At 47.4% G+C, this 24,629-nt stretch overlaps 1 protein-coding gene across 1 annotated transcript in view; it reads left to right on the top strand.

Annotated features, from left to right (window-relative positions):
- The window catches only part of PSD (pleckstrin and Sec7 domain containing), a 1,068,830-nt gene that overhangs the window by 672,270 nt on the left and 371,931 nt on the right, over window positions 1–24,629 (top strand). The window contains exon 10 of the mRNA XM_086922229.1: window positions 19,569–19,658. Within this exon, the coding sequence (XP_086778355.1) occupies window positions 19,569–19,658 (90 nt within the window). The remainder of the gene's footprint in view (window positions 1–19,568; window positions 19,659–24,629) is intronic.

Raw genomic sequence — 24,629 nt, 5'->3', positions numbered from 1 at the left:
CGCCACAAACGAACTGCCGTCCTGGTAGGTCCCGGCAAGTCCCTGACCACCGATCTACAATATAGTGCCCTGTAATAGTTACCCCCAGGTAATAATAGCTCCCAATTGTGATGCCCAATAATAACGTTTTATGTCAGGGAGAGCGATCCCCCCGTCATACCATGGGAGCGTCAGTTTCGCAAGTGCAATACAAGGCCTACCATCCCAAATCAACTTCCTCTGAAGATCCTCGACCGCACATAAATAGCTGGCTGGGACGACATCCAGCGTGTTTTGGAGTGCGTAAAGAAAACGAGGCAGAGACATCATTTTAAAAAGACCCGCACGACCCAATGGTGAAAGCGGAAGCTTACGCCAACCTGTGACATCTTGTTTCAATCTAGACAGGGGAGGGAGGAGGTTATGCTCATACCGAGTCGTGGGGTCCAATGAAATGTAAATACCGAGGTATGTAAACCCGTGTGTGTTATATGGATGAGACAATTATTTGGGAGAAGAGGGACATCGCCCGACAGGACATAGAGATAGGATTTTGTCCAATTGATGATTAGACCTGAGTTCCTGCCGAATGAGTTCAAAACATCGCAGGGACTTCCGGGGCGAAGTCAAGTACAACAAGATATCATCTGCATAAAGCGAGATGCGATCTTCAAACTCCGGGGCCCACTGAATGCCTTTCATCGATGGCTCCCACCGGATCCACGCGGCGAGGGGTTCAAGAGCTAGAGCGAATAAGAGCGGTGACAAAGGACAGCCCTGACGAGTTCTCCTCCCAAGACCAAACGGAGCCGAAACACGGTCATTCACAACAATTTGCGCAAGGGGTTCCTCGTAGAGCAGTTGCACCCAGCCGATAAATCCGGGTCCAAACCCGAACTTAGCCAACGCGGCCCATAAATACGGCCATCCACCGTGTCGAAGGCCATCGTGGCATCCAAAGACGCCAAGATGGCCGGCTCACTCAGCGTCCAGCTCTCGCGAGAACACTGTGCAGTCGCCTGAGATTCAGAGCAGTGTTCCTATGCGGGATAAAACCGGACTGATCCGGATGGATCAAGTCGCTGATTACCGTAATCAATCGGTTAGCCAATACTTTCGCGAGAATTTTGGGTTCCGCATTTAAAAGGGATATAGGCCGATACGACGCACACTTGTCTCTCGGCTTCCCTTCCTTATGGATGACTATAATGGTTGCCAGACGTTGATCACGGGGGAGAGAGCCGCATTCCCCAGACTCCAAAAACATATCACGAAGATAGAGGGCCATCTTGTCAGGACGTAACTTGTAAAGTTCAAAAGGCAAGCCATTGGGACCCATTGCCTTTCCCGAACGCAAGGCGCGAATCGCAAGTGCCACTTCATCAGGTGTTATACCGGCATTTATTTGGTCTCTATCAATGTCAGAAAGACGCGGTAAAGAGATATCTCGCAATAAGAGATTCGAATCCTCCTCCGGTCTGGCAGATACCGGGGAGTACACCGACTTAAAGTGATCTGCAAAACACTGAACTATCTCCTTAGGATCAGAGATCCGACCACCAGCATCCGTCTCGATCACGGGCACTACCCAATTAGCTCGATCTTTCTTATCCAGCCACGCAATCAATTTACCAGCTTTATCGCCCACGTCATATAGACGTCCCTGCTGCTCCCTACTCATAGCCTTAGCAGCGTCGGTAACCAATGTCTTATACTCTAGTTGTTTAAGTCGCAATACATGGGTCTTAGCACGGGTGACCCCCCGCTCCAGGTCAAGCTCCATATCAGCTATCTCTATTTCAAGCCTAATCACCTCCTCATCTCTCCGTTTCTTAGCGCCCGCTATCAACGACAGGGCCTGAACCCTGAGGACGGTCTTAAAAGCCTCCCAAAGCGATACCGCAGATGAAACAGAACCCTCATTTTCCAGAAAATACAGTTCAAGAGACTTAACCAAGGCAGCACGAGTTATAGGGTTCTGGAAATACGAAGGATTAATCGGGGCAATCCGCCCCTCGGACCCGGAGTCTAAATCCATCCGCAGCCATATAGGAGAATGATCTGAAATTCCCCGAGCCAAATGCTTAATCTCACAGACAGAAGGAGCCAGAGCCGCCGGTACCAAAATATAGTCGATCCTGGAGAGGCTACCGTGGGCGCCCGAATGAAACATATACTGCCGTTGAGTAGGATGCAACAACCTCCAACAATCTACAAGAGTCAAGGTGTCAAGGAACCCAGAGAGCCAGTTCTGTGATCCCTTTAGATTTCTGGGCGGGTGTCGATCGACCATCCCGGAAACCACTGCGTTAAAGTCACCACCCAGAACCAGTGATCCCTCAGGGAGAGCCAGGATGATCCGTCCTAGGTCTGCAAAAGTAGTTGATTGCAGGCCAGGGGGGACATAAACCGAAACCAGAGAAAGGGTGCGGCCCTCCCATCTTCCCGTAAGAGCGACATAGCGCCCTCTATCATCAAGAACAACGGAGTCAATCTCCAGTGGGAGGGAAGTTCTAATGAGGATTCCAACCCCTCTAGAACCGGAGGAAAACCCAGCATGCACCACCAAACGATAACCCCTCCTATTCATAGCATGACAAGTATTACCAAGCAAGTGTGTCTCTTGAAGAAGGACCACATCAGGGGAGAGACGTTTCAACAATTGCAGCACCACCCCACGTTTTATCCTATCCCCCAGCCCATTCACATTCCAACTCAATAGTTTCAGCCCCCTACCCCCATCCCGAAGAAGAAAGAAATTCCAACCCCAACATGAGTTCAACACCCTAATGAAACGATTTAAGGATACAGTACCTTGCGAGAAAACATACACACACCCCGACAAAACCACCCAACCTCCCTCCCAACATCCCGTTACAAAGCCCCCCACCCTGCACCCCTGCGTTAGACTAAAAAGCCACCCAAACTTGCAGTGTGCCTGTCGCCCCCACATTTAACTAAACCACAAAAAGACCCGCAGAGGAGGTAAAAGAGACCCACCACTAGCCCCGCAAACCCCCCCATGTACATTAAATCACATATCAGGATTATCGAACCACAGTTCAAGCTCCACGAAAAAAAATTCCCAGGAACCAAGCCGTCAGCGATTATTCTTGGTCCGCCTGTCCGCCTTCTGCTCCGCCAGGTCGTTCCTCCGATGGATGTTGATTAGGTAGAGTGTCCAGGCAGTTGGCCGCCACCTCGGGTAGATCAAAAAAATAAGTTCGCTCAGCATGTTCGATCCTCAGCCTGGCCGGGAACAGCATGGCATATTTGAGTCCCATATCACGCAGTCGTTGTTTTACCCCCAGAAAACCAAGTCGCTGTTTCTGGACAGATTTGGTAAAGTCCGGGTAGAAGCTAATATTCGTGTTTTCAAACTTCGTCGGTCCACCCAACCGTGAGGCCTGCAGGATAGCGTCTCTATCACGAAAGTTGAAAATTCTCTCAATAATAGGCCGCGGCGGGGCACCCATTTTTGATTTGCCACCCGGAACTCTGTGAGCCCCTTCCACTGTAAAGAACTTACTCAATCCTTTAGGTGCGAGGTGACCAACAATAAGGTTCTCAACAAAGAGGTCAGCTGCAGGATCCTCCGCCTTTTCCGGAACACCAATAATACGAACATTGTTCCGCCTGGCCCTTCCTTCATAATCCGCCAGACGGCGTGTGAGAAGATCACTAGTGGTTTTAAGTGACGGACCTCCGTCTGTAGGTCAGCGACATCACCCGTCAGACTAGAAGTCTTTATATCCAGTGATTTGACCTTCTCGTTAGTTTTCGCCAGGTCCTTGCGGATCAAGTTGACATCGATCGCCACAGTATCAAGCTTATGGGCAAGAGTCTCCATTTGTTGCCCTAATGAGGATTTAATCCCGTCAATGGCAGCCATGACATCTTGCAGGGTCAGTTCATTAGCCGGAGTAGGGTCTCTAGCGTCCTCCTGCGATCTACCAGGTCCACCGGGAGATCCCTTAACTTGGGCATAGCGATCCATGTTATTAGTCTGAGTATAGCCACCCCGCCGAGTGGTCTTAAGTTTCTGTTTTTCGCTCTCCGGTTTCCCCGTCATTGCGGGAGATCAGTGAGATGAAGCAGGAGAGACGAATCAGGAAGATGGTGACCCCTGAGTCCCTCGGGCGGAGGCAGCCCCAGCCAGTGGGCACAGGCCAGACGTCCACCGGACTCGGCGAGTCGGTGGGAAATCACACTTGCGGGTGTCTCCGCGGCCGTCTTCAGGCTCAGGGGTGAGCTCGGTACCAGACGCAGCTTCACCCAAAAACGAAACTGAAAGTGAAAGCGATCGGACCAGACGTCCCAGCTCCTTCAAGCAGATGTTGTTCAACTACGGCCCGGGCACCTTAGCAAATCCACAGCCGGACACCACGGAGATGTAGGCCGCAATCTTCGAATCGCCGTAACTTCGGCTCCCAGAGTGCGATTCAAAATCTGAAAACAGATTTCACCCCAGTCGTGGTTCACCTCCAAGAAGACATCAATAAAGGACAGGATAAGCGTCAGGATAGACGTGGGAGGTCGCGAGGGTCTCGGGAGCCCTTAGCTCACGCGGCCATCTTGGTTGCGCGCTAAGCTCCTCCTCCTCTTGCTGTGTTTTTAATCATTTTGTACAGTCACCACGTTGTAGTGTTGTATATATACTAGCAGCCCGTCCCGACGTTGTCCGGGTATGAATTGCTGCCGGCCAGAAGTATATCGTTTTGTAGGATTTCGTTTTGATATCATTTCTTATCTGTGACAGGCCTGTGAAACGCTCCGATTCACAGTGCACTGCTGATGCACTTAAGAGTGCGAGTTCAGTAGTGTGTGAACTCGAGTTTCCCTACTTTATTTTTCCTTGCAATATTATATAGCACGAACTCGACAACATGGCATGAGCACAATTTACATTACAGAAGAACACATTCATTTGTGGTAGGCATGGGGAGACAAAGCGATTTGCCTGGAATCACAGGATGTTGAGCTGATGCCGAGATTCGAACGTAGCTCCCCAGCTCTAAAGTTCGCAATTCTAGAACTTGTGGCGGGAGGTGTGTCTAAAAGTGTATGTCGGTGCTGGCCATCAATGCGAGAGACCTGTGCATTTTTCAAATCGGTGGCGAAAAAATATGAGTATGTTGCTGGAGATGTGGGCCGCCGTGCCACCAATGTACTTACCGGGGGAGGGTAAACACCCTTTATTCCGCAACTTTCTTTCCGCATACCATCACTCCGCATTCTTTCATTACGAAAGTACCATGACTCCGCAATGCCATTATAATGCATGGCATTACATTTGATATGCTTTTACCACACATACATTTACAACGAAATTCGTTGTAAATGCATGAATGGTAAAAGCATGTTTTTTAGGTTTCGCCTGGCCGTAGCACGCAGTGCTCCGCCCAGGCGAAATCTTAAGGTCCTACATATAGGGCTTTGTCCCGCCTCTGTCTTCCATTGGCTAGCTCCATAAATGGAGGCTAGCCATTGGAAGACATGGTTGTCCATCACTGTTTCCCGTTCAGAACACGAATCGTGGGCGTTTCTGACCCTTTTTTTAAGTCCCGCCCCCCTCCCTCTCGCCGAGGAGTTATCCCGCCGTCAGCGAGCCATTTGTTTATCCCCTGCCCTCGCTCCTGTTGTCCGTGCCTCCTCCCTCCCGCCCACTCCTCTCGCCGAGGAGTTATCCCGCCCTCCTCCCGCCATCAGCGATCCATTTGTTCCCGCCATTAATTCTCAATTCAAAAAGGTGAGTAGAAGGGCCATGACACGGAGATGTAAATAAATAAATTAATAAATTAAGCGTGTGGCAGTTTGCCTCGCCTCGTGTTTGCTGCTGTGACCTGCGGTCTGGTGTTTGCAGCGTGGCTGCTGGAAGCAAGCAGGGGAGGGGCGCCTCTGGCACTGGGAGAGTGGCAGAGGGTGGGGGTAATGGGCGACACCAGCGGGCGGCCGCCGCAGAGCCACTGGCGGGAAAAAGAGCCGCTTTGGAGGCAAGAGGCAGCGCGCACCTGCGAGCGGGAAGTGCTGATTACTGGAGGGAGGCGGCACACGTGAACCAGCCCCCAGCGGAGGCAGCGCAGCGCTGCATGCACAACCCCAGCAGAGACGAGGCGCCCACCGCGAGACCTTCAGGGAGCACAGACCTGCAGCGCGGGTCAAGAGACTCGGTGGGTCTGTCAGAACGAGACCCCCAGCCCAACAGAATTGTAGCGCCTTGGACAGGACGCGGAGATTCGAGGCGCCTCCGCCAGGCAGCGAGAAGAGAACCCTGTCTGCGTTGCAGACCTACAATGGGGCTGGAAGTTGAAAATCCCAACGGAGGGGGCTCTGGTGAACCCACAAGCAGGGGCTGCAGTCGCAGGTCCTCGAACTGTAGGGGGTTGGGTCGGGTAGGGTACACTCAGGCTCTGGTGCGGGAAATACTGAAGGGCACTCACTGGTTACCAAATTACTCCATGTGGTCCGGGACAGTGCTCCAGTCCAGGACTTTCCTTTTACTAATCACTGTTTTCAGGTGTGCTAGTCCAGTCGCTTGAGGGGAAACGAGACAGTACTTCCCTTTGCCAAAATGCATTAAGGGGGTTAAGAAAACCCTAGGAGTAGGAAACGGTGTTAATAATGGCATAGACTCACCTGGTAACCGTAGTGAAGGTGTCTGATGGTGTGCTGGCGCGTGTGCTTGGGTTTGCAGGGGCAGGGGTCGGTGGTGCCCACGAGGGGTCTGTGGTAGGATACATGATGTACATTGAGAGGGATGTGCGTTTTAGACTGACGCTTGAACTGGGGGCAATCGTAGGCTGAAGTGGTCTGTGATGGGATACACCGGTATGACGTAACATGTACTGGGGCTCTGGTGAGCTGAAGTTGTTGGTGATGTCATGCAGAGCTGTGATAGAACATGCACTTGGAAACTCTCTTGCTTTTATGGGGGAAGAGGGCTGTGATGGGCTGAGGGGGTCTCTGTTGAGATACATGTGGAGGTACTCAGGACTCTGGGATATACTGGGGGTTGTGATGGATGAGGCCCGTGATGGGATTACTGACGTACGAGAGGTGTGTACTTCCCACTCTGACGCATGTACTGGGGACTGTGGTTCACTGGAGGGGTCTGTGAAGGGATGAGGGTGAACACGGGACTGTGGCACTTCTACTGGGGCTGTAGCTGCCGGTCACATCACATAGGGTATATTTATAGGAATCATGAGAGATGTGGAAGGGGTGTGTTTTATTATTGGAATAATATTATTATAGTGTTGTGATTTTAGTTTACGGAGGGCTGTGATTTGAGTGTGTGTGCGTGCAATTGTGCCAGTGTATGTACTCGGGATTGTGAGGGATATGTCTGTAATGGGGTTGGTGAGGTATGTACTGTAACTGAAATGTGCTTTCGTTTTTTTGGAGTATAATTAAGGCTCCGGGTTTATGGCATTTGTTTTTTAACATTTCCGTCTGTATTTATCCTTAATTATGTTTGGGCCATTTTTATAATTATTTATCCATATTTACTGTATATTTCGGGGATAAATGTGGTTGTAAAATTGTTTCCACATTTATTTAACTGATAAACCTGCACACATACTTCGACGCCTGACGTGTTTTAGAAAATGAAGAGGGCAAACATTACAATACACCCTCTTCTAAATATTCGCATTATACTACACATGTATGCTGGTGAGCACCCAATGTTGGGGGGGGCTCTGTGTGGGTGTGTGGGGGGGCTCGCAGTGTGTGGGGGGCTCTGTGTGGGTGTGTGGGGGGGCTCTGTGTGGGTGTGTGGGGGGCTCTGTGTGGGTGTGGGGGGGCTCTGTGTGTGTTTGGGGGGCTCTCTGTGGGTGTGTGTGTGTGTGTGGCATTTGCAAGAGATTAAGCTATTGGCATTGTAAATGACAATGCCATTTATTTATCTGTTTTCAAAACCAACACATAAATAAAAATGTTGTCATTTAAAATGCCAATAGCTCTAACTTTTGCAAAGGTGAAACCGTTGCATTGTAAATGCTTGTTTTTAAATGTTTGGATAAGGTAAGTATGGGTATAGGAGTATATGTTTTGGGGTACTGAGTTATATGTTTTGGGGTGTTTGGGTATTTTAAGGGTTCAGATATAGTTTTGGGTTATGGGGTAAAGGGGTAGTTTTAGGGTTTAGGGATAGGTATGGGTTTTGGGGTACAGGGGTATTTTTAGGGTTCAGGGCTAGGTTTGGGTTTTGGGGTATAGGGGTAATTTTAGGGTACTGGGGTAGGTTTGGGTTTTGGGGTACAGGTTTTTTTAAGGGTTCAGGGCTAGGTTTGGGTTTTGGGGTATATGGGTATTTTTAGGGTATTGTGGTAGGTTTGGGTTTGGGGTACAGGGGCATTTTAAGGGTTCAGGGCTAGGTTTGGGTTTTGGGGTACAGGGTATTTTTAAGGTTCAGGGCTAGGTTTGGGTTTTGGGGTACAGGGGTGTTTTAGGATTCAGGGGTAGGTTTGGGTTTTGGGGTACAGGGGTTTTTAAGGGTTCAGGGCTAGGTTTGGGTTTTGGGGTACAGGGGTATTTTTAGGGTTCAGGGCTAGGTTTGGATTATGGAGTACGGGGTATTTTAGGGTTCAGGGGTAGGTTTGGGTTTTGGGGTACAGGGTTATTTTTATGGTTCAGGCCTAGGTTTGGGTTTTGGGGTACAGGGGTATTTTTAGGGTTCAGGGGTAGGTTTGGGATTTGAGGTACAGGGGTATTTTAAGGGTTCAGGGCTAGGTTTGGGTTTTGGGGTACAGGGATATTTTAGGGTTCAGGGGTAGGTTTGGGTTTTGGGGTACAGGGGTATTTTTAGGGTTCAGGGCTAGGTTTGGGTTTGGGGGGACAGGGGTATTTTTAGGGTTCAGGGGTAGGTTTGGGTTTTGAGGTACAGGGGTATTTATAGGGTTCAGGGCTAGGTTTGGGTTTTGGGGTACAGGGGTATTTTTAGGGTTTAGGGATAGGTTTGGGTTTTGGGGTACAGGGAATAATTATAGGGTTAAGATGGGTTCGTGTTTAAGGATGTTGGGGTATTTTAAGGAGTAAGGGTGGGTTATGATTATGGGGTGCAGGGGTATTTAAAGGGAGCAGGGTGGACACCCGGAGCTGGAATGTACAGAACCTGGGAAGAAAAAACAATGAAATATTGGGCGCAACGCTCTGTCTTTTTTCCCCGTAATCCTGCGCCCCGCACACGCCCACGCCCCCAGCACACGCCCACAGCACACGATATGAGACATGGCATGAAGGGTGGAACGTACCACACGCCCCCAGCGTTTGTCACGCCCACAGCACAACGCAGACACGCCCACAAGGGACTATTTTGCTGGCACGGTTCTTTTACCTTTTAAATGTATATGGTGGGCGTCTGCATAGCCTATGTCCTTCTGCTGCAACTGCCCTTTCCAACGCTGTATTGGGTGTTGTGATTGGTGCTGTGGTTCTTGAGATTACCCGCCTCAAAGGTTTGGGCTCTATCTTTATTATATTAGTATGGATTTGTTTGATTGTGTATATTCATGTGAAAATTGAACCATACAATGTGTGTAGGACTTTGACATTTAGATGAGACATGCTTATCTACATCGATATATTTTTGTAGTTATTGATTCCTATTGATGTTATAGAATGTAAGCCTCTATTGTATGAAGCATGCTGGCATGCAGACGAGAATCACCATATATCCCAGTTTTGTGTATACTGACAACTCATAGTTGTCTTTTAATTTATAGAAATTTTGCGGTAGCCAATCCGAGAAAGTTGGGACAGCCTAGAATATTACAAGAGATCCGCCTTTTAAGGGACAGAGACCACATAGAGTCAGTTTTTTGTATCTCCATCTGGAGAGTCGGTTTTTTCATATACATATTCGGGCCATTGCGGCCACGCTCACGTGAAGAGCTTGGTTTTGCTGTTAACATGATGACCGGAAAGCGCATGTCTGGCAAGCATTATTTGTTACAGCCAAGACCGTGAGCACCTATCGGGTTACAGAGACTACACAGAGTCCGTTGTTTGTATTTGCATCCGGACAGGTACACAAAGTTTGCTCTCTATACTCATATCCGGGGGAATTTCCAAGGCGGCCCTTCGTCTTCGTCGCGAGTGGAGTTGCGGTCTGTTGTACGCCTTTCCGCCTATACCACTTCTGCCCAGAGTGCTGAAGAAGCTCAGGCGCGACCGGCCCAAGTCATCCTTGTGGCTCCGGATTGGGCACGAATATACTGGTATCCCGAGCTACTAAGTATGTCAATCGATTCCCCGATTCGATTGCCTCTTCAGGAGGACCTTCAGTCGCAGCAACAGGGGACGGTCCTCTACCTGAACCTGTCCAGCCTCCACCTACATGCGTGGAGATTGAGCGGTGACAGTTGATGCCATTTGACTTGCCTCCTGAAGTCTGTGATGTCATTCTAACAGCCAGGCGTCCTTCCACAAAAACAGTATACGCCTGGAGGTGGGCCAAATTTGTGGCATGGTGCACAGCAAAGGCTGTTGATCCCCCTCTCTGCCCCTCTTTTAGAGGTTCTCCTCTTTCTTCTTTCCCTGGCCCAGCAGGGCTCTGCTCTAGGCACTATCTTGGATTCATTCCGTGAGTATCCCGCTTATGTCCTTTATGACCTGCAGCCCCTCACGCATTTTTTAACTCATTTTGGACCACCCTGGGTTTAGCAACACCACCATAGCTCACTATATTATCGAGCGACGTACAATCCATTTGGATCGTCATGCACTGACGTTTTGTAATTCACAGTGGCCCTTCACCCCGGACCGCATTTTTAACCATCTTTTCACGGTTGTACCAATGTTTTGAATTACAGTCGTATTTTCACCCCGAACTTCTTCTGATCATGGTTACCTCGGGCACACTATTTACTGTTTTTCCGAGCTTGATAGAATCTCTTCTGATATACCGAGCACTTCGCACTGGCAGGCACTGTTTTGACGGCATGTTTGTTTTGATCTTACATTACAATATCAGTTCCATCTTTGCAGATATTTCTCTTCACCGATCAGCCTTTTGACGGTGTTTTTTCATGTTGGTTGTCTTCAAATATACCGCTATAGTGAGTGAGTATGCTCCCCAGTCTGGGTTCTAGTACTTTGTTGGTGTGCGAGTTGAGCCACATCCTGTTAACCACCCCCTCCCCTTTTTTCTACCCTTTAGACATTGTTTTTACTTTTCCTCGCTTGGAGTACGGCCCTATTGTACCATGAACTATCCCAGCCGTGATGACAATTAAATCACGGTAATTTACAGTTTTCCTTAGGATGTAGAAATTGTTACTCTTTTTCCTTTGGAGATACCATTACACTGTGCCCTCACTCCCCACAGGTTCCTTGCCCCCTCCGTTTTGTCCTGATGAAGACCCCAGCTTAAGGTTTCCAGCTTTATCCTAGAATTACAGGGGTCGAAACTTCGACGATCTTGCACCATGCCCACAATTAACCATATTATGTTATTGATTTAAGTGGTTATTTCTAGAGGCTCATGTGTAAACGATTGAATGACATTTATGTACAAAGTGTGGCTAAACCTGAGAGCCAACACGATTTGATTTTGCATTCTAAATTGGGTCCCACTGACCAGTATTATTTCACTATTTGTTTCCCAACCCACACCATTCCTTGCACTACCCCCCTCCCCTCCCGGGGCACTTTTGTCTTTGGTCAATTTTGAAGGTGTTGAACCTGAATAATTTTATTACATTAAACGTGAAGCTTATACTGTGTCCTGATTCTATGTGATTGCTGTGCATTGAATCCAAACTCTCTCTTTCCCCTAAACTATGTTTCAGAATTTTAAAGATTTTTCCTTTTTTTCATCCTTCTATGGTTCCACACTGGGACCACCTGTTAATGTATCCTAGGCACTATCAAGGCATATCTCTCGGCCGTTTCAGACTTCTTGAGGCTTCCTATCAGCCTTCTCTTTTCAAGTCCCCTGTTGTAAATAGATTCTTGAAAGGCATTACTCACATGTTTGCTCCTGTTCCCTTTGTAATGCCTCAGTGGGACTTAAACCTGGTGTTAACCTATCTAATGTGTGCTCCCTCTGAGGCGCTTCAAAACTGTCCTTTACGTCTTCTGACTCTAAAGACTGCTTTCCTGGTTGCCATCACACTTGCCAGACAAGTGAGTGAGCTCCAAGCTCTTTCTTCTAAGCCTCCTTTCCTCTCTGTCCATCCGGACAAAGTTGTTCTGAGGACTCGTCCTTCTTTTCTACCCAAGGTGGTTACTGCCTTTCACATTGGTCAGCCCATTACCTTGCCCACCTTCTTTCCGCCTCCGCATCCCTCGAAAGAGGAAGAGAGGCTCCACCGTCTGGACCCAAAACGTGCGCTCTCTTTTTACCTGAACCGCACACAACAGTTCCGAGTGGACGACCAACTCTTTGCTGGCTACGTGGGCGCTAAGAAGGGACGGGCGTTGCACAAGCCGACCATCTCTCGGTGGGTAATTTTGTGCATCAAGATCTGTTATTCCTTGGATAAAGAGGAACCTCCTGTGGGGCTGCGCGCCCATTCCACTCGGGCCACGGTGGCTACTACTGCCTTGGGACGGGCAGTCCCTTTGCAGGACATTTGTCAGGCAGCTACGTGGGCCTCGCTGCACACGTTTGCCAAGCATTACTGCCTGTACAGCCAAGTCTGGAAAGACGGCTTCTTTGGCCGTTCTGTTTTCCAGGACTTTCTGGTGTGATTTTGGTTGGCAGACCCACCAAAGGGGTTGGTATTGCTGGGGTATCTATTCTAAGGTAAGGAATCTAACACTAACGTGTTTCTTTCAGATGCACAAGTTACTTACCTTCGGTAACGATAGAGCTTTAAGAAACATTAGTTAGTGTTAGATTCTTTACCGCCCCACCCATCCTCCCCATTCTACGAACCGATATCTAGGGTTAAGGACTTTCCCTGTTAGGGCCCTAGTTTCATGGCACCAGTGTTGGTTTCTTGCAGGGCTCTGTGTTCCTGGCGCGGAAAGCTATGTACAGAACTGACGTCGGCGTGCGAGGGCGTCGTCGAAGTACTCCAGCAACGTCATTCCGGCGACCACGACGGGGATATTCTAAGGTAAGGAATCCAACACTAACTAATGTTTCTTACAGATATATCGTTACCGAAGGTAAGTAACTTGTGCAACAGGTGCAGCAGCACCCAGTCACAGAGGAACCCCTGAAACACCAACTAAAGGTTCTTGTTTGTTGGCTGATTTGGGACAGGCAGGACATTTTGACTGCTCGTCTCAGGGCCCGTGATGTCTTTGCTATGGTACACTTAAATGGAGTAGCAGAAAAAACTGTCTAATTTCAATGATCCTAGCACGCTTTAAACCCAAAACAAGCATAGACACACAGAAACGCATGCTGAGCCACATACAAAGCAGCACCAAAATTACGACTTCGCATTAGACACTCTTCCCCACTTCCAAGCCCACGAGGCGAAGCAGAACACAGTTGGGCACACTGCAGAATAAAGGCTTGTAATTAATTATTCCCTTCAAGAACACAGACCGTACGTCATTTTCAAGAAAGTCCAGGTTCTCCCGGGGAGCTTCCCGGTGCTCCTGGTCGTCAAAACCCACCACATCAATTGTCAAAGAACACGACAATAACAGCCACTCCTTGTAAACCGTTTCCAAATGCTCCAGGTGAACTTGTTGATGTAGTCACGTTCTAAGGTGGCTGGTGGGTTGCAAGTGATTATGCGCATTAAAGCTCTTGTTTGGCTGTTTTGCACCTGGATCACAACGCCTTGTCCTTCCTTGAAACACTTATAAGGTCCCAAAAGCGAGACCTATTGGCTATGCCAATGCTTGTTATCCATTGTGGTTTTGCACTCTGGGACTTATATTTTCTATGTTGCTATTCCAGAGACACACCATACGGTTCAATCTTTAGGTGTGTGAGCTCACTTATAGGAACCAGTCGCACTCTGTGATTGTTTTCTCTCAGTTGAAATGGTTCTTACTTGTGGGTATCCACCCATAGCTAAAGTATCATCCTGGCACATACGTGTTACTTGGCTGTTCAATGTCCCTAGGAACAAGGATATATCCCCCTCTTTATCCAGGCCTTTTTTTCCATTCAACATTTGAATTCTGGGTACTGAAGTTTCATATACACCCTTTGACTTCCTTCAAGGTAAGTGTTCTTGGTTTATAAGCCTGTACTAGCTGCAGGAGTCAGACTAACATAGAATCACATGAAGGCCATTTTATAAATGGAGGATACATAATTGTAACTGCACCATGGTACCATTATGGAACGGAAAGAAAGGTTCTTATGATAACATAAACCACATGGCAGAGGGCAAATTAGATTGTACATTTCACAGGAACCCGAGGAAGCTTTGTTTGACTCTAGTTGACATGATACTAGTTATGGGATTTTTAAATATTACATATTTATTTTGATGCAGTTTGCAATAAAACAAGACATATTTCTTGAAAACAGGGATACACTGAACCATGCTGTTCAGTTGTCCGCAATATAAGAACATGTTTAGTTATGTTACTCAGTAAGGCTTTGCTACAGACAAAATGCTCTAGTATAGTAAGAAAATGTGATTTTTACCTATGCACTGTAGTATTACATGTCTACATGTATTGGGACTGTTTTGACTGCCTAGCTGTCTGCAGCAAATATTGTTGACAATGTTATGAAATACGTATTGAGTGCACATTGGCTCCATCCCTCTCACCTCATGTTAATGGCTATTTTATTTACCTTTTCACCTTCCAGGATGTGATTCTTTTTCATGGAGGGCTATTTTAGATCTGAAATCAGCATGCTGTTTGACAAATCATACTATGTACCTACTATAGACATTCTATACAGAAAAACTATAATTTTCACTGCTTTCTTCCCAGCATTGCCAAAGTCAGTAGCGTAGGCTTTAATGTGATAAACAGCATTTGTGAATGCAGTGCATGTAAGCGTTATTTGTGAATGCGTTGGCAAAATAAAGGCAGACATTTTGGTTCTGCGAATGCTTTTTTTCACTAGTATGGTAAAAAATATATTTAGCATGTTTTATGGGGCTACATTTATTTTCGCTGGCACAGCCTGCAATGCCAGTGATGATAATGTGGGCGTTTTTTCTCTAGATTTATTTTATTCATGCTCCAAAAAACATTGAGAATTAGTGATTTTTATGATGAATGTACACAATGAAATAATATGTATGGAGTTGAAACAAGTTTAATACAAGGCATAGACGTTTGTTTTGGTTACGTCACATTTTAGTGAAACTGCCATATTAGATAACAAGCATTGGCATAGCCAATAGGTCTCGCCTTTGGGACCTTATAAGTGTTTAGTTATCCAGCACAATATCCTTGGTGCAACAACATCAAGTGTTGCATGGCTAAACACTTATAAGGTCCCAAAGGCAAGACCTATTGGCTATGCCAATGCTTGTTTTGAGTGAGTGGCTTGTGCAGGTATGCCACTGTGAGGTAGAGATGCTACGAGTGCTTTTACAGGAGCCCCTGTGACATTGTGCCTCTTCAAAATGTATCTTGGGTCTGGTGTAAAACTTCTAGCCCCTATTCCCATCTTCTTGCACCCAATGCATCCTTAAATGTCCCATGTACAGCGGGAGTTGACACTCATGTTACCTCTGCCCTCCAGTGACACTTTAACTGTCACGGGTGGTGGTGGTGGTGGACGTGGTGGTGGTGGACCTGGTGGTGGTAGACGTAGTGGTGTTGAATGTGGTGGTGGACGTGGTGGTGGTGGACGTGGTGGTAGACGTGTTGGTGGACGAGGTGGTGGTGGTGGTGGGCGTGGTGTTGGTGGACGTGGTGGTTGTGGTGGATGTGGTGGTGGTGGAAGTGGTGGTGGTGGTGAAGGACGTGGTGGTGGTGGACGTGGTGGTGGATGTGGTGGACGTGGTGGATGTGGTGGTGGACATGGGGTGGTGGTGGACGTGTTGGTGGTGGTGATGGACGCGGGGGTGATGGATGTGGTGGTGGTGGACATGGGAGTGGTGGACGTGATGGTGGTAGTGGATGTCGTGGTGTTGGCGGTGGGCGTGGTGGTGGCGGTGGACGTGGTGGTGGTGGACGTGGTGGTGGTGGTGGACGTGGTGGTGGATGTGGTGGTGGTAGTGGACGTGGTGGTGATGGACGTGGTGATGGTGGACATGGTGGTGGGGGTGGTGGACGTGGTGGTGGTGGAGGACGTGGTGGTGGTGGACATGGTGGTGCACGTGGTGGTGGACGTGGTGGGCGTGGTGGTGGACGTGGTGTTGGTGGACATGGTGGCGGTCGACGTGGTGGTGGAGTGCATGGAGGACCTGATGGTTGTGGTGGACGTGGTGGTGGTGCACGTCGTGGTGGTGGTGGTGGGCATGGTGGTGGACGTGGTGTTGGTGGACTTGGTGGTGGTGTACATGGAGGACGTGGTGGTTGTGGTGGACGTGGTGGTGGTGGACATGGTGGTGGTGTGGACGTGGTGGTGGTGAACACGGTGGTGGCGGAGGACGTGGTTGTGGTGGACGTGGTGGTGGACATGGTGGTGGACGTGGTGGTGGACATGATGGTGGTGGACATGGTGTTGGTGGACATGGTGGTGGTGGACGTGGTGGTGGATGTGGTGGACGACATGATGGTGATGGACATGGTGGTGGACATGGTGTTGATGGTGGTGGACATGGTGGTGGTGGACGTGGTGGTGGATGTGGTGGACATGTTGGTGGTGGACGTGGTGGTGGTGGACATGGTGGAGGACGTGGTGGTGGTGGTGGACGTGGTGGTGGTGGACGTGATGTGGTGATGGATGTGGTGGTGGACGTGGTGGTGGTGGGGATGTGGTGGTGGATATGGTGGGGGTAGACGTGGTGGTGGAAGTGGTGGTGGTGGTGGACATGGTGGTGGTGGATGTGGTGGACATGATGGTGGACGTGGTGGTGGTGGTGGACCTGGTGGTGGACGACTATTGGGTAGGAGGGTGTTGGCAGAATGCGGATGGAGAGGAGGATCTCGAAGTGGGCACATGGGAGAGCAGAAAGAGGCCGAATATTAGATACAAAAAACGGCAAGTAGATCGAACACAAAGCAGATTTAACGGGGTGGTCCCTTCTTTTAGGGCATATGAATGTTCCTTAGCACCCCGTTTTTAGTAAACAGGGGGACCATGGGGAGATTAATTGATTAATCACGCATGATGATCGGGTGCGATTAATTGATTATTCACGCATGATGATCGTGTGCGGAAGCTGGTGTTGTTCGAGTAACAGCGTTGGCGAACCAATGTGTGATTCTGGGCAAATTAGTTAATGTCCTGTTCCTGTGTGAATGTGCTCTTGTGTAATGTAACTGGGTGTCTTGTAAAGGTCTCTACTACTCTTGAGTTCAGTTTGCCCTGTATGAATTTGCTAAACAAACAGCCAGCAGACCTTGTAGAACAAGAGCCTATTATATCCGTTCATGTAGCGCATGCAGCAATGAGGACTCTGTAGAGCCCAGTACAGCACACTACACTACAAACAAATATCCATTCATGTAGCACGCACAGCAATGAGGGCTTTGTACAGCCCAGTACTGAATTTTAAAATCAAACAGCATTACAGCACAATGCTCCGTTAATAAAAAAAAACACGTTGTGCCTGCAGTGAGAGTGGCTCACAAAGAAAAGAAACAATGCTTAGCGGCTAATTAAGAGACACTGTCTCCCGCCGCAAGTAAAAGATCCAATCCCGTCGGTGGGGCCAAAAGTGGACAGGGTGGTAACCAGGAGGGACTAAAAAGCCTCCTGGACAATCGTAACACTCGATTTTGCATAATTAGTGACGCAAAATGATGCGCACCAATGCAAAACACGGGCGGAGCAGGAAGTGAGCTTCTGGAATCGTATCGATTCCAAGAAGCCCTCCCATGGTGAGAGCAGTGCATGCACGCTGCTAACACCAGGCGAGACCTAAAAAATGGATGCTGTTTTTCGGTCTGTGTCTTTGCTACTCCATTCACCCCTCCCACCAGGTTCCCCTGAGTGTCCCCTCTTCCCACAGGCTCTACAAAAACAAAGACAACTGATGTAATGTGTTGTGATCAATAACAATAAACAGATTTAATAAGATGAAGCTTCTAGAGTACTAGGAAGATGACAACATTCTTGTTTTTTCCGCTATGTTTCTGTAGTAGAGTTCATTTTCACACATGCATGACTAACCTTTGTTATATATTGTTATCTCCCGCCTGTCCCCGATGTGGAGGGGAGCCAGCAACGTCTAGGGACTGTGCTAAGCTGAGGACTTACTGGGACAGGATACTGCATGATCTGCGGGAGGTCACGTGGGTTCAGATCAAGGCCTCAGTCAATCACTGCATTGTAAAGGATAATGGCTTTTATTTAACTGTTTTCAAAACCAGACATAGATAAAAGATTTGTCATTAACAATGCCAATAGCTCAAACTCTCGCAAATGCGAGACCTATTGCATTGTAAATTATTGTTTAATAATGATAGCAGATGGAAGACATTTCTAAAATCTTATATACTGGCATTTTTTTGGCACATTCGCAGGTTGGAGTATAGACTGAGGAACTGTTCTGCACATAAATGGGCAACAAGTTAAAACTGTCTGTATCCTCTCCACTTTCTTGATTTTATCTCAAGAGCAGTCACTATGAGAGTATATTATTGGCCTTTTCTCACGATTCAGTATTTTAAAGGCAAATGGGTCTATTTTCCTATTTTTCAATGGTTCTGCCTAGGCATTGTGTGTCTTTCATGACCAAAAGCCAGATTGATAAATGGTATGATATTGTGAAAAAAACCTCCGTCCTTCCAACTTCATCCATCTTCATTTTGGAGTATTAAGAGTAAAAGTAAAAAGTCTACGCCTAGAGTAAGGTCGAAAGACTTTTTGACATCGATGGGAATTGAACTGAAGCATAATTATTACATGGCGCTCAAGGGCTGAGGTATCCCATCATTCTGAGATCTATAGCAGGTTTTAACATACTATGACATATCTAACAGTAAGCCTCCCATTACACTTTTTATCAATGATTAGTGCTCCATGATCATTGGAAAGGCCAGTGTACCTGGCCATGAAGTCCCTGGGCAAGATGCAGAATAGAATTGATTTCCAGTGCTTCTGGGGTTATAGCAGGTCGACTGCGTATGATGCTCAAGGGGCAGAGTGTTCCATTACTTTGAGGTCAATGCTGAAAAATGTCAACCACCTTGGCTAAAGATAGCGATTTTGAAAACATTTTGTGAGGCTGACTGTAAAAGTTGAAGTGTGCTGGTTTATTTGAGAAAGGTGGTGGAACCCATCTTGTGTGTTAAACATTATCCTACTTTTCTGAGGTAGAGGCAAATGTACTGTGCGAAGAGGCCACACTCACCGAGAATTGAGCTGTACTTTGACAGAAAATTTCTTTTTGAGAAAATGTGATTACAGGCAACTTTGATTTGGGAAGTTGGAATTGTTAGTGGTATTGTTATTCTGTTTCCCATCATTGCATCAGCTGATTCAAATAAATGTTTCACCACAAACTCACAAACAATTAAGAAAAATGTACTTAACGGTAAGGATTGCCAAAATACCACTGATAGCTGCTTCTGTGGCCTTTTGTTTTTAGAACATCGGGAAGAGGATGTCATGCTGCGAGTTTATTGGAAATCTGGAAGGACTGAATGGTGGTAGCGATTTTCCAAAGGAGCTGCTGAAGGTAAAAATATCAAATTATCCTTGGCTGATGCCCGGCCATCTAGTTTTGATTTATGGCTCGGACTCCATGCTTGACACATGCATAATATATTTCTGCTGCAGATGAGTTTGTTGTTTCACTTTCAACTCTTGATGACATTTTTGAGCCCATTTAAAAGCTGGATATTGCATTTCCTATTCAGTAAAACAAGTTGTGCATCATTTTCGTGCTGCTCGTTCTATGCGACAACCACCTTTGTGATCCATAAGCATATGCCTCAGTTCCTGTCATAGGGAATCAGGTGATTGAGTTAAGGAACATGGTGCTTGGTGAGAGACATTAATTGCTAATATTATTAAATTAAATGCAAACAGCAGTTTGAGATCATTAGCAGTACTTGTCCATGCAGCTGCCATGATCCCAGCTGTATGCCTTTCCTATGAAATTACTGATAACCAGGCTTTCAGAAAAAGATTGTAGCAAAAATTAGAACATGAAGCGCTCAAGGCGTTTGCCTAATAAGTCGTGTATATTTAAAAAATATTTACATTTAAAATTGCTCAAAGAACTTTGTTATATCTGCATTTTATACTCCGTCTGATTCCACGTGGATCTTTTCCGATCAGTTGGATTTCACTTTCATCCACTTAGGATTTTTTAGGACGCACTTCTAGCTATTTTGTTTGGAAGGGGAGTTTATTTGATTAATTGTGCTGCCAGCTTTGCGCTGATTGTTGAACGTGGTACTTTCAGTGCGTCTTATGTGTAGTCATTGATTTGGGTTTCTTTGCTGTCATTTGCATCTAGTTAAAAACAGATTATATTGGACTAGTTTGCGTTAATTTAATTAGTAAATATACATTTGAAAACAAATTATTTTTTAAACACCATAGGCAGTTTCTGATTAAAATTCCAGGTCTGTAAATCGTTTTTGTCTACTTCATAGGGTTGCTGGTTTCTAAAATTCTGTAATTCTAATTTTTCATTGTTTTCCTTCAATATCCATTTTGAAGCGAGTCTGCAGTATTTCATTTTCAATTTCGTTTCGATGTTATCTGCAGTGCTTAAAATAGCTTTCCTAAGCAGCTTATTTCTAGTGTTGCAAAGATTCATCTAAATATACAGCAGGGTGTGGAAGCGCTATCTAATTGAAATGATATTTTAGTAAATAATTCTTATTGTGCCAAATATTTGACAGAGCAAGTGGTCCTTATGTTTAAACACAAAGCAAGGAAATGTAGTATTTATTAATGCCAACATGGACGATTGAACACTTTTTACTTAGTCTCAGGCTGCCTTGAGCCCCAGGTATTATGTAGGGGAGGGCTGCCATGAGCCCCAGGTATTATGTAGGGGAGGGCTGCCTTGAGCCCCAGGTATTATGTAGGGGAGGGCTGCCATGAGCCCCAGGTATTATGTAGGGGAGGGCTGCCATGAGCCCCAGGTATTATGTAGGGGAGGGCTGCCTTGAGCCCCAGGTATTATGTAGGGGAGGGCTGCCATGAGCCCCAGGTATTATGTAGGGGAGGGCTGCCTTGAGCCCCAGGTATTATGTAGGGGAGGGCTGCCTTGAGCCCCAGGTATTATGTAGGGGAGGGCTGCCTTGAGCCCCAGGTATTATGTAGGGGAGGGCTGCCATGAGCCCAGGCCCGGACTGGCCGTTGCGGGCACCGGGCAATCCCCCGGTGGGCCGTATGGTTGGGGGCCGGTTTTGGGCCCCTGGGGGCCGTTTTATGTTACAGGGTGCAAAAACGTCCCTGTAACAAAAACGGCCGAAAACCGGCCCTAGCACAGAGCGCGGTCGCACCCCCCCCCCACCCCTCCTCCGGAGGGGGGAGGGGGGCCGGCCGAGCACTTTGCCAGGGCCAGTTCTGGTTCCCAGTCCGGGCCTGCATGAGCCCCAGGTATTATGTAGGGGAGGGCTGCCATGAGCCCCAGGTATTATGTAGGGGAGGGATGCCTTGAGCCCCAGGTATTATGTAGGGGAGGGCTGCCATGAGCCCCAGGTATTATGTAGGATAGGGCTGCCATGTGCCCCAGGTATTATGTAGGGGAGGGCTGCCATGTGCCCCAGGTATTATATAGGGGAGGGCTGCCATGAGCCCCAGGTATTATGTAGTGGAGGGCTGCCATGTGCCCCAGGTATTATGTAGGGGAGGGCTGCCTTGAGCCCCAGGTATTATGTAGGGGAGGGCTGCCTTGAGCCCCAGGTATTATGTAGGGGAGGGCTGCCATGTGCCCCAGGTATTATGTAGGGGAGGGCTGCCTTGAGCCCCAGGTATTATGTGGGGGAGGGCTGCCATGAGCCCCAGGTATTATGTAGGGGAGGGCTGCCTTGAGCCCCAGGTATTATGTAGGGGAGGGCTGCCATGAGCCCCAGGTATTATGTAGGGGAGGGCTGCCATGACCCCAGGTATTATGTAGGGGAGGGCTGCCATGAGCCCCAGGTATTATGTAGGGGAGGGCTGCCATGAGCCCCAGGTATTATGTAGGGGAGGGCTGCCTTGAGCCCCAGGTATTATGTAGGGGAGGGCTGCCTTGAGCCCCAGGTATTATGTAGGGGAGGGCTGCCATGAGCCCCAGGTATTAGGGCTGCCATGAGCCCCAGGTATTATGTAGGGGAGGGGGGCATGAGCCCCAGGTATTATGTAGGGGAGGGGGCCATGAGCCCCAGGTATTATGTAGGGGAGGGCTGCCTTGAGCCCCAGGTATTATGTAGGGGAGGGCTGCCACGAGCCCCAGGTATTATGTAGGGGAGGGGGCCATGAGCCCCAGGTATTATGTAGGGGAGGGGGCCATGAGCCCCAGGTATTATGTAGGGGAGGGGGCCATGAGCCCCAGGTATTATGTAGAGGAGGGCTGCCATGAGCCCCAGGTATTATGTAGGGGAGGGGGCCATGAGCCCCAGGTATTATGTAGGGGAGGGGGCCATGCAAGAGGAAAACATCAGTAGATAAACAGGAGCATGTGTGCACAGCCGTGCCTTTCTTACCCTCGTTCTCTCTTTTTTTACGTTTTGGTGATTTGTCACCTTTGGGTTTAGGCCACCATCTGCCCCCTCGTTATCTTTTTGTTCACTACTACTAGCTTCTGCTCCGAGCCATATCATTGATAGACAATAAAGAGGCTTTATTTGCATTTATTTTGCACCACTGATTTGGGGATACTACGTTTAGGGATCAATAGTACAGTCTTTTCATTAAACGCACAACAACTGTTTACCACATAGACCGCGAATCGCACTCCGTATCTGCCATTAAATTGGGGTTCAGTTGCCTTTTAACATTTATAAACCGACAAATAATAGCTGTGTTCCTTGATTAAGTGCCAGAATCAAGAAAAATAATCAGTATTGGACGAAGTATGAGTTGGGTGTCTCTATGTGCTTTGGTTAATCGTCATTTAATTAACTGTACTTTATTATATAATATAAAGCACAGCTCTTTGATATACTGTAGTTAGTTACTATTTAGGGGGGACCATTGAATCATACCTATTAATATTCCTGGACGCTGTCTCAGGCTGTATCTCATAATTTTCAGTCGCACACAAAGGGTCAACTGTGCACTCTAAGACACCAATACTTCCACCAACAAAAGATATTTGTAATGTGAATATTTACGGTGCTTTTTGTGTGAGAATGTGGGGAGGGACCCAAAAGTACATATATTCTTTGAATATGACGAATAACTTTATTCATAACTGTTTCCGGTGTTCCCTTGCCAAAGAGACAGGTTGGTCTCTAAGTAGGCAACTGTAAAAGAGATGTTGAAGCTTACACCTCCACTGTACATTTATTTCGAGAGTGAGATGAAATGGACGAAGTTGACATGTCAATTGTAGCACAGGGTAGCATTGGTGGAAAGACCTGCACGACTGTGCTGAGAAAGTAAATTATTTATTTACTTAATTTTATTTATTTTGGGTGTTTTCTATAACACAGACCTATCCACAAGAGCTTCAGCGTGCTCCACACATAACAAAGTAGCATATGGCCATTACAGAAAAAACATAATGAATAGGGAGGATAATCTGAAGAGTATTTACAAGTGATATAAAGGCTGAGAAGATGCGGTTTCAAATCCTTTCGGAATAAAAGGAGGTCCTGATTTTGTCTGATACTGCGTGGAATGAAGTTTCATAGTCTCAGAGCTAGGTAGGAGAATGCCAGCTTAGATGCTTTGGATTTTCATGTTTAGGGGTTTCCGGCAATAGATGTTTTTTTGTCTGTAGGTTTGCTTTGTTCTCCAGGTTGTCCATGTTTTTTTGTCTGTGAAGGTTACATCGTTAATGGTCTTGGTCCAAGTTCTCTTAGCTTGTATTTGCATTTATGGTATTTCTAGAGTGCATTAGACCAGAAGGCGTCCAAGCGCTAAGAAGAGAAGAGAAACAGGACGAAGAGTGGCAACCCAAAACAAACAAACCCACTGCAATGCAACCCCCAACAGAAGCCTAATCCACAAAAAGGCATGTTTTAAGTTACTTACGGGCCAGTAGGTGCGATCTCAGACTCCTGATATGTTCAAGAAGGGAGTTCACAGCCTGGCATAGGACGATACCTGGATACCGGAAGAACGTACTAGTTTCGCCGTGGAGGCGACATACAAGTTAAATAGGGTAGGACTTAGGGATGACCCTTGGAGAACTCCACAGGGAAACTGAAAGGGGTCGGCTCTGAAATGGCTACAACTCACTGTGATTGTTCTATCACACTGGAAGAACTCCTACAACTTAAGGGCCACATCCTTCAGTCTGGCCTGCTGCAGCCTTTGCACAAACAGCGATGTAGATATGGTGTCAAATGTTGCTGACAGGTCTAGCAAAACCGGAATAGCCGAAACTCCCTGATTCACATGCCTGTGAATAGAATTTTCAGTAGCGGTAAGAGCCAATTTGGTGCTATGATTCTTTCTGAACCCATTCTGCGAAGGGTCCAGAAGTTCTTCATCAAGGAGATATTTGGCTAGTTCCTGGTTTATATGCTTCTCCAAT

This window comes from Lissotriton vulgaris, chromosome 5 (assembly GCF_964263255.1).
Source record: "Lissotriton vulgaris chromosome 5, aLisVul1.2, whole genome shotgun sequence".
Taxonomy (NCBI): domain Eukaryota; kingdom Metazoa; phylum Chordata; class Amphibia; order Caudata; family Salamandridae; genus Lissotriton; species Lissotriton vulgaris.
This window is presented reverse-complemented; position numbering and strand designations above follow the sequence as displayed.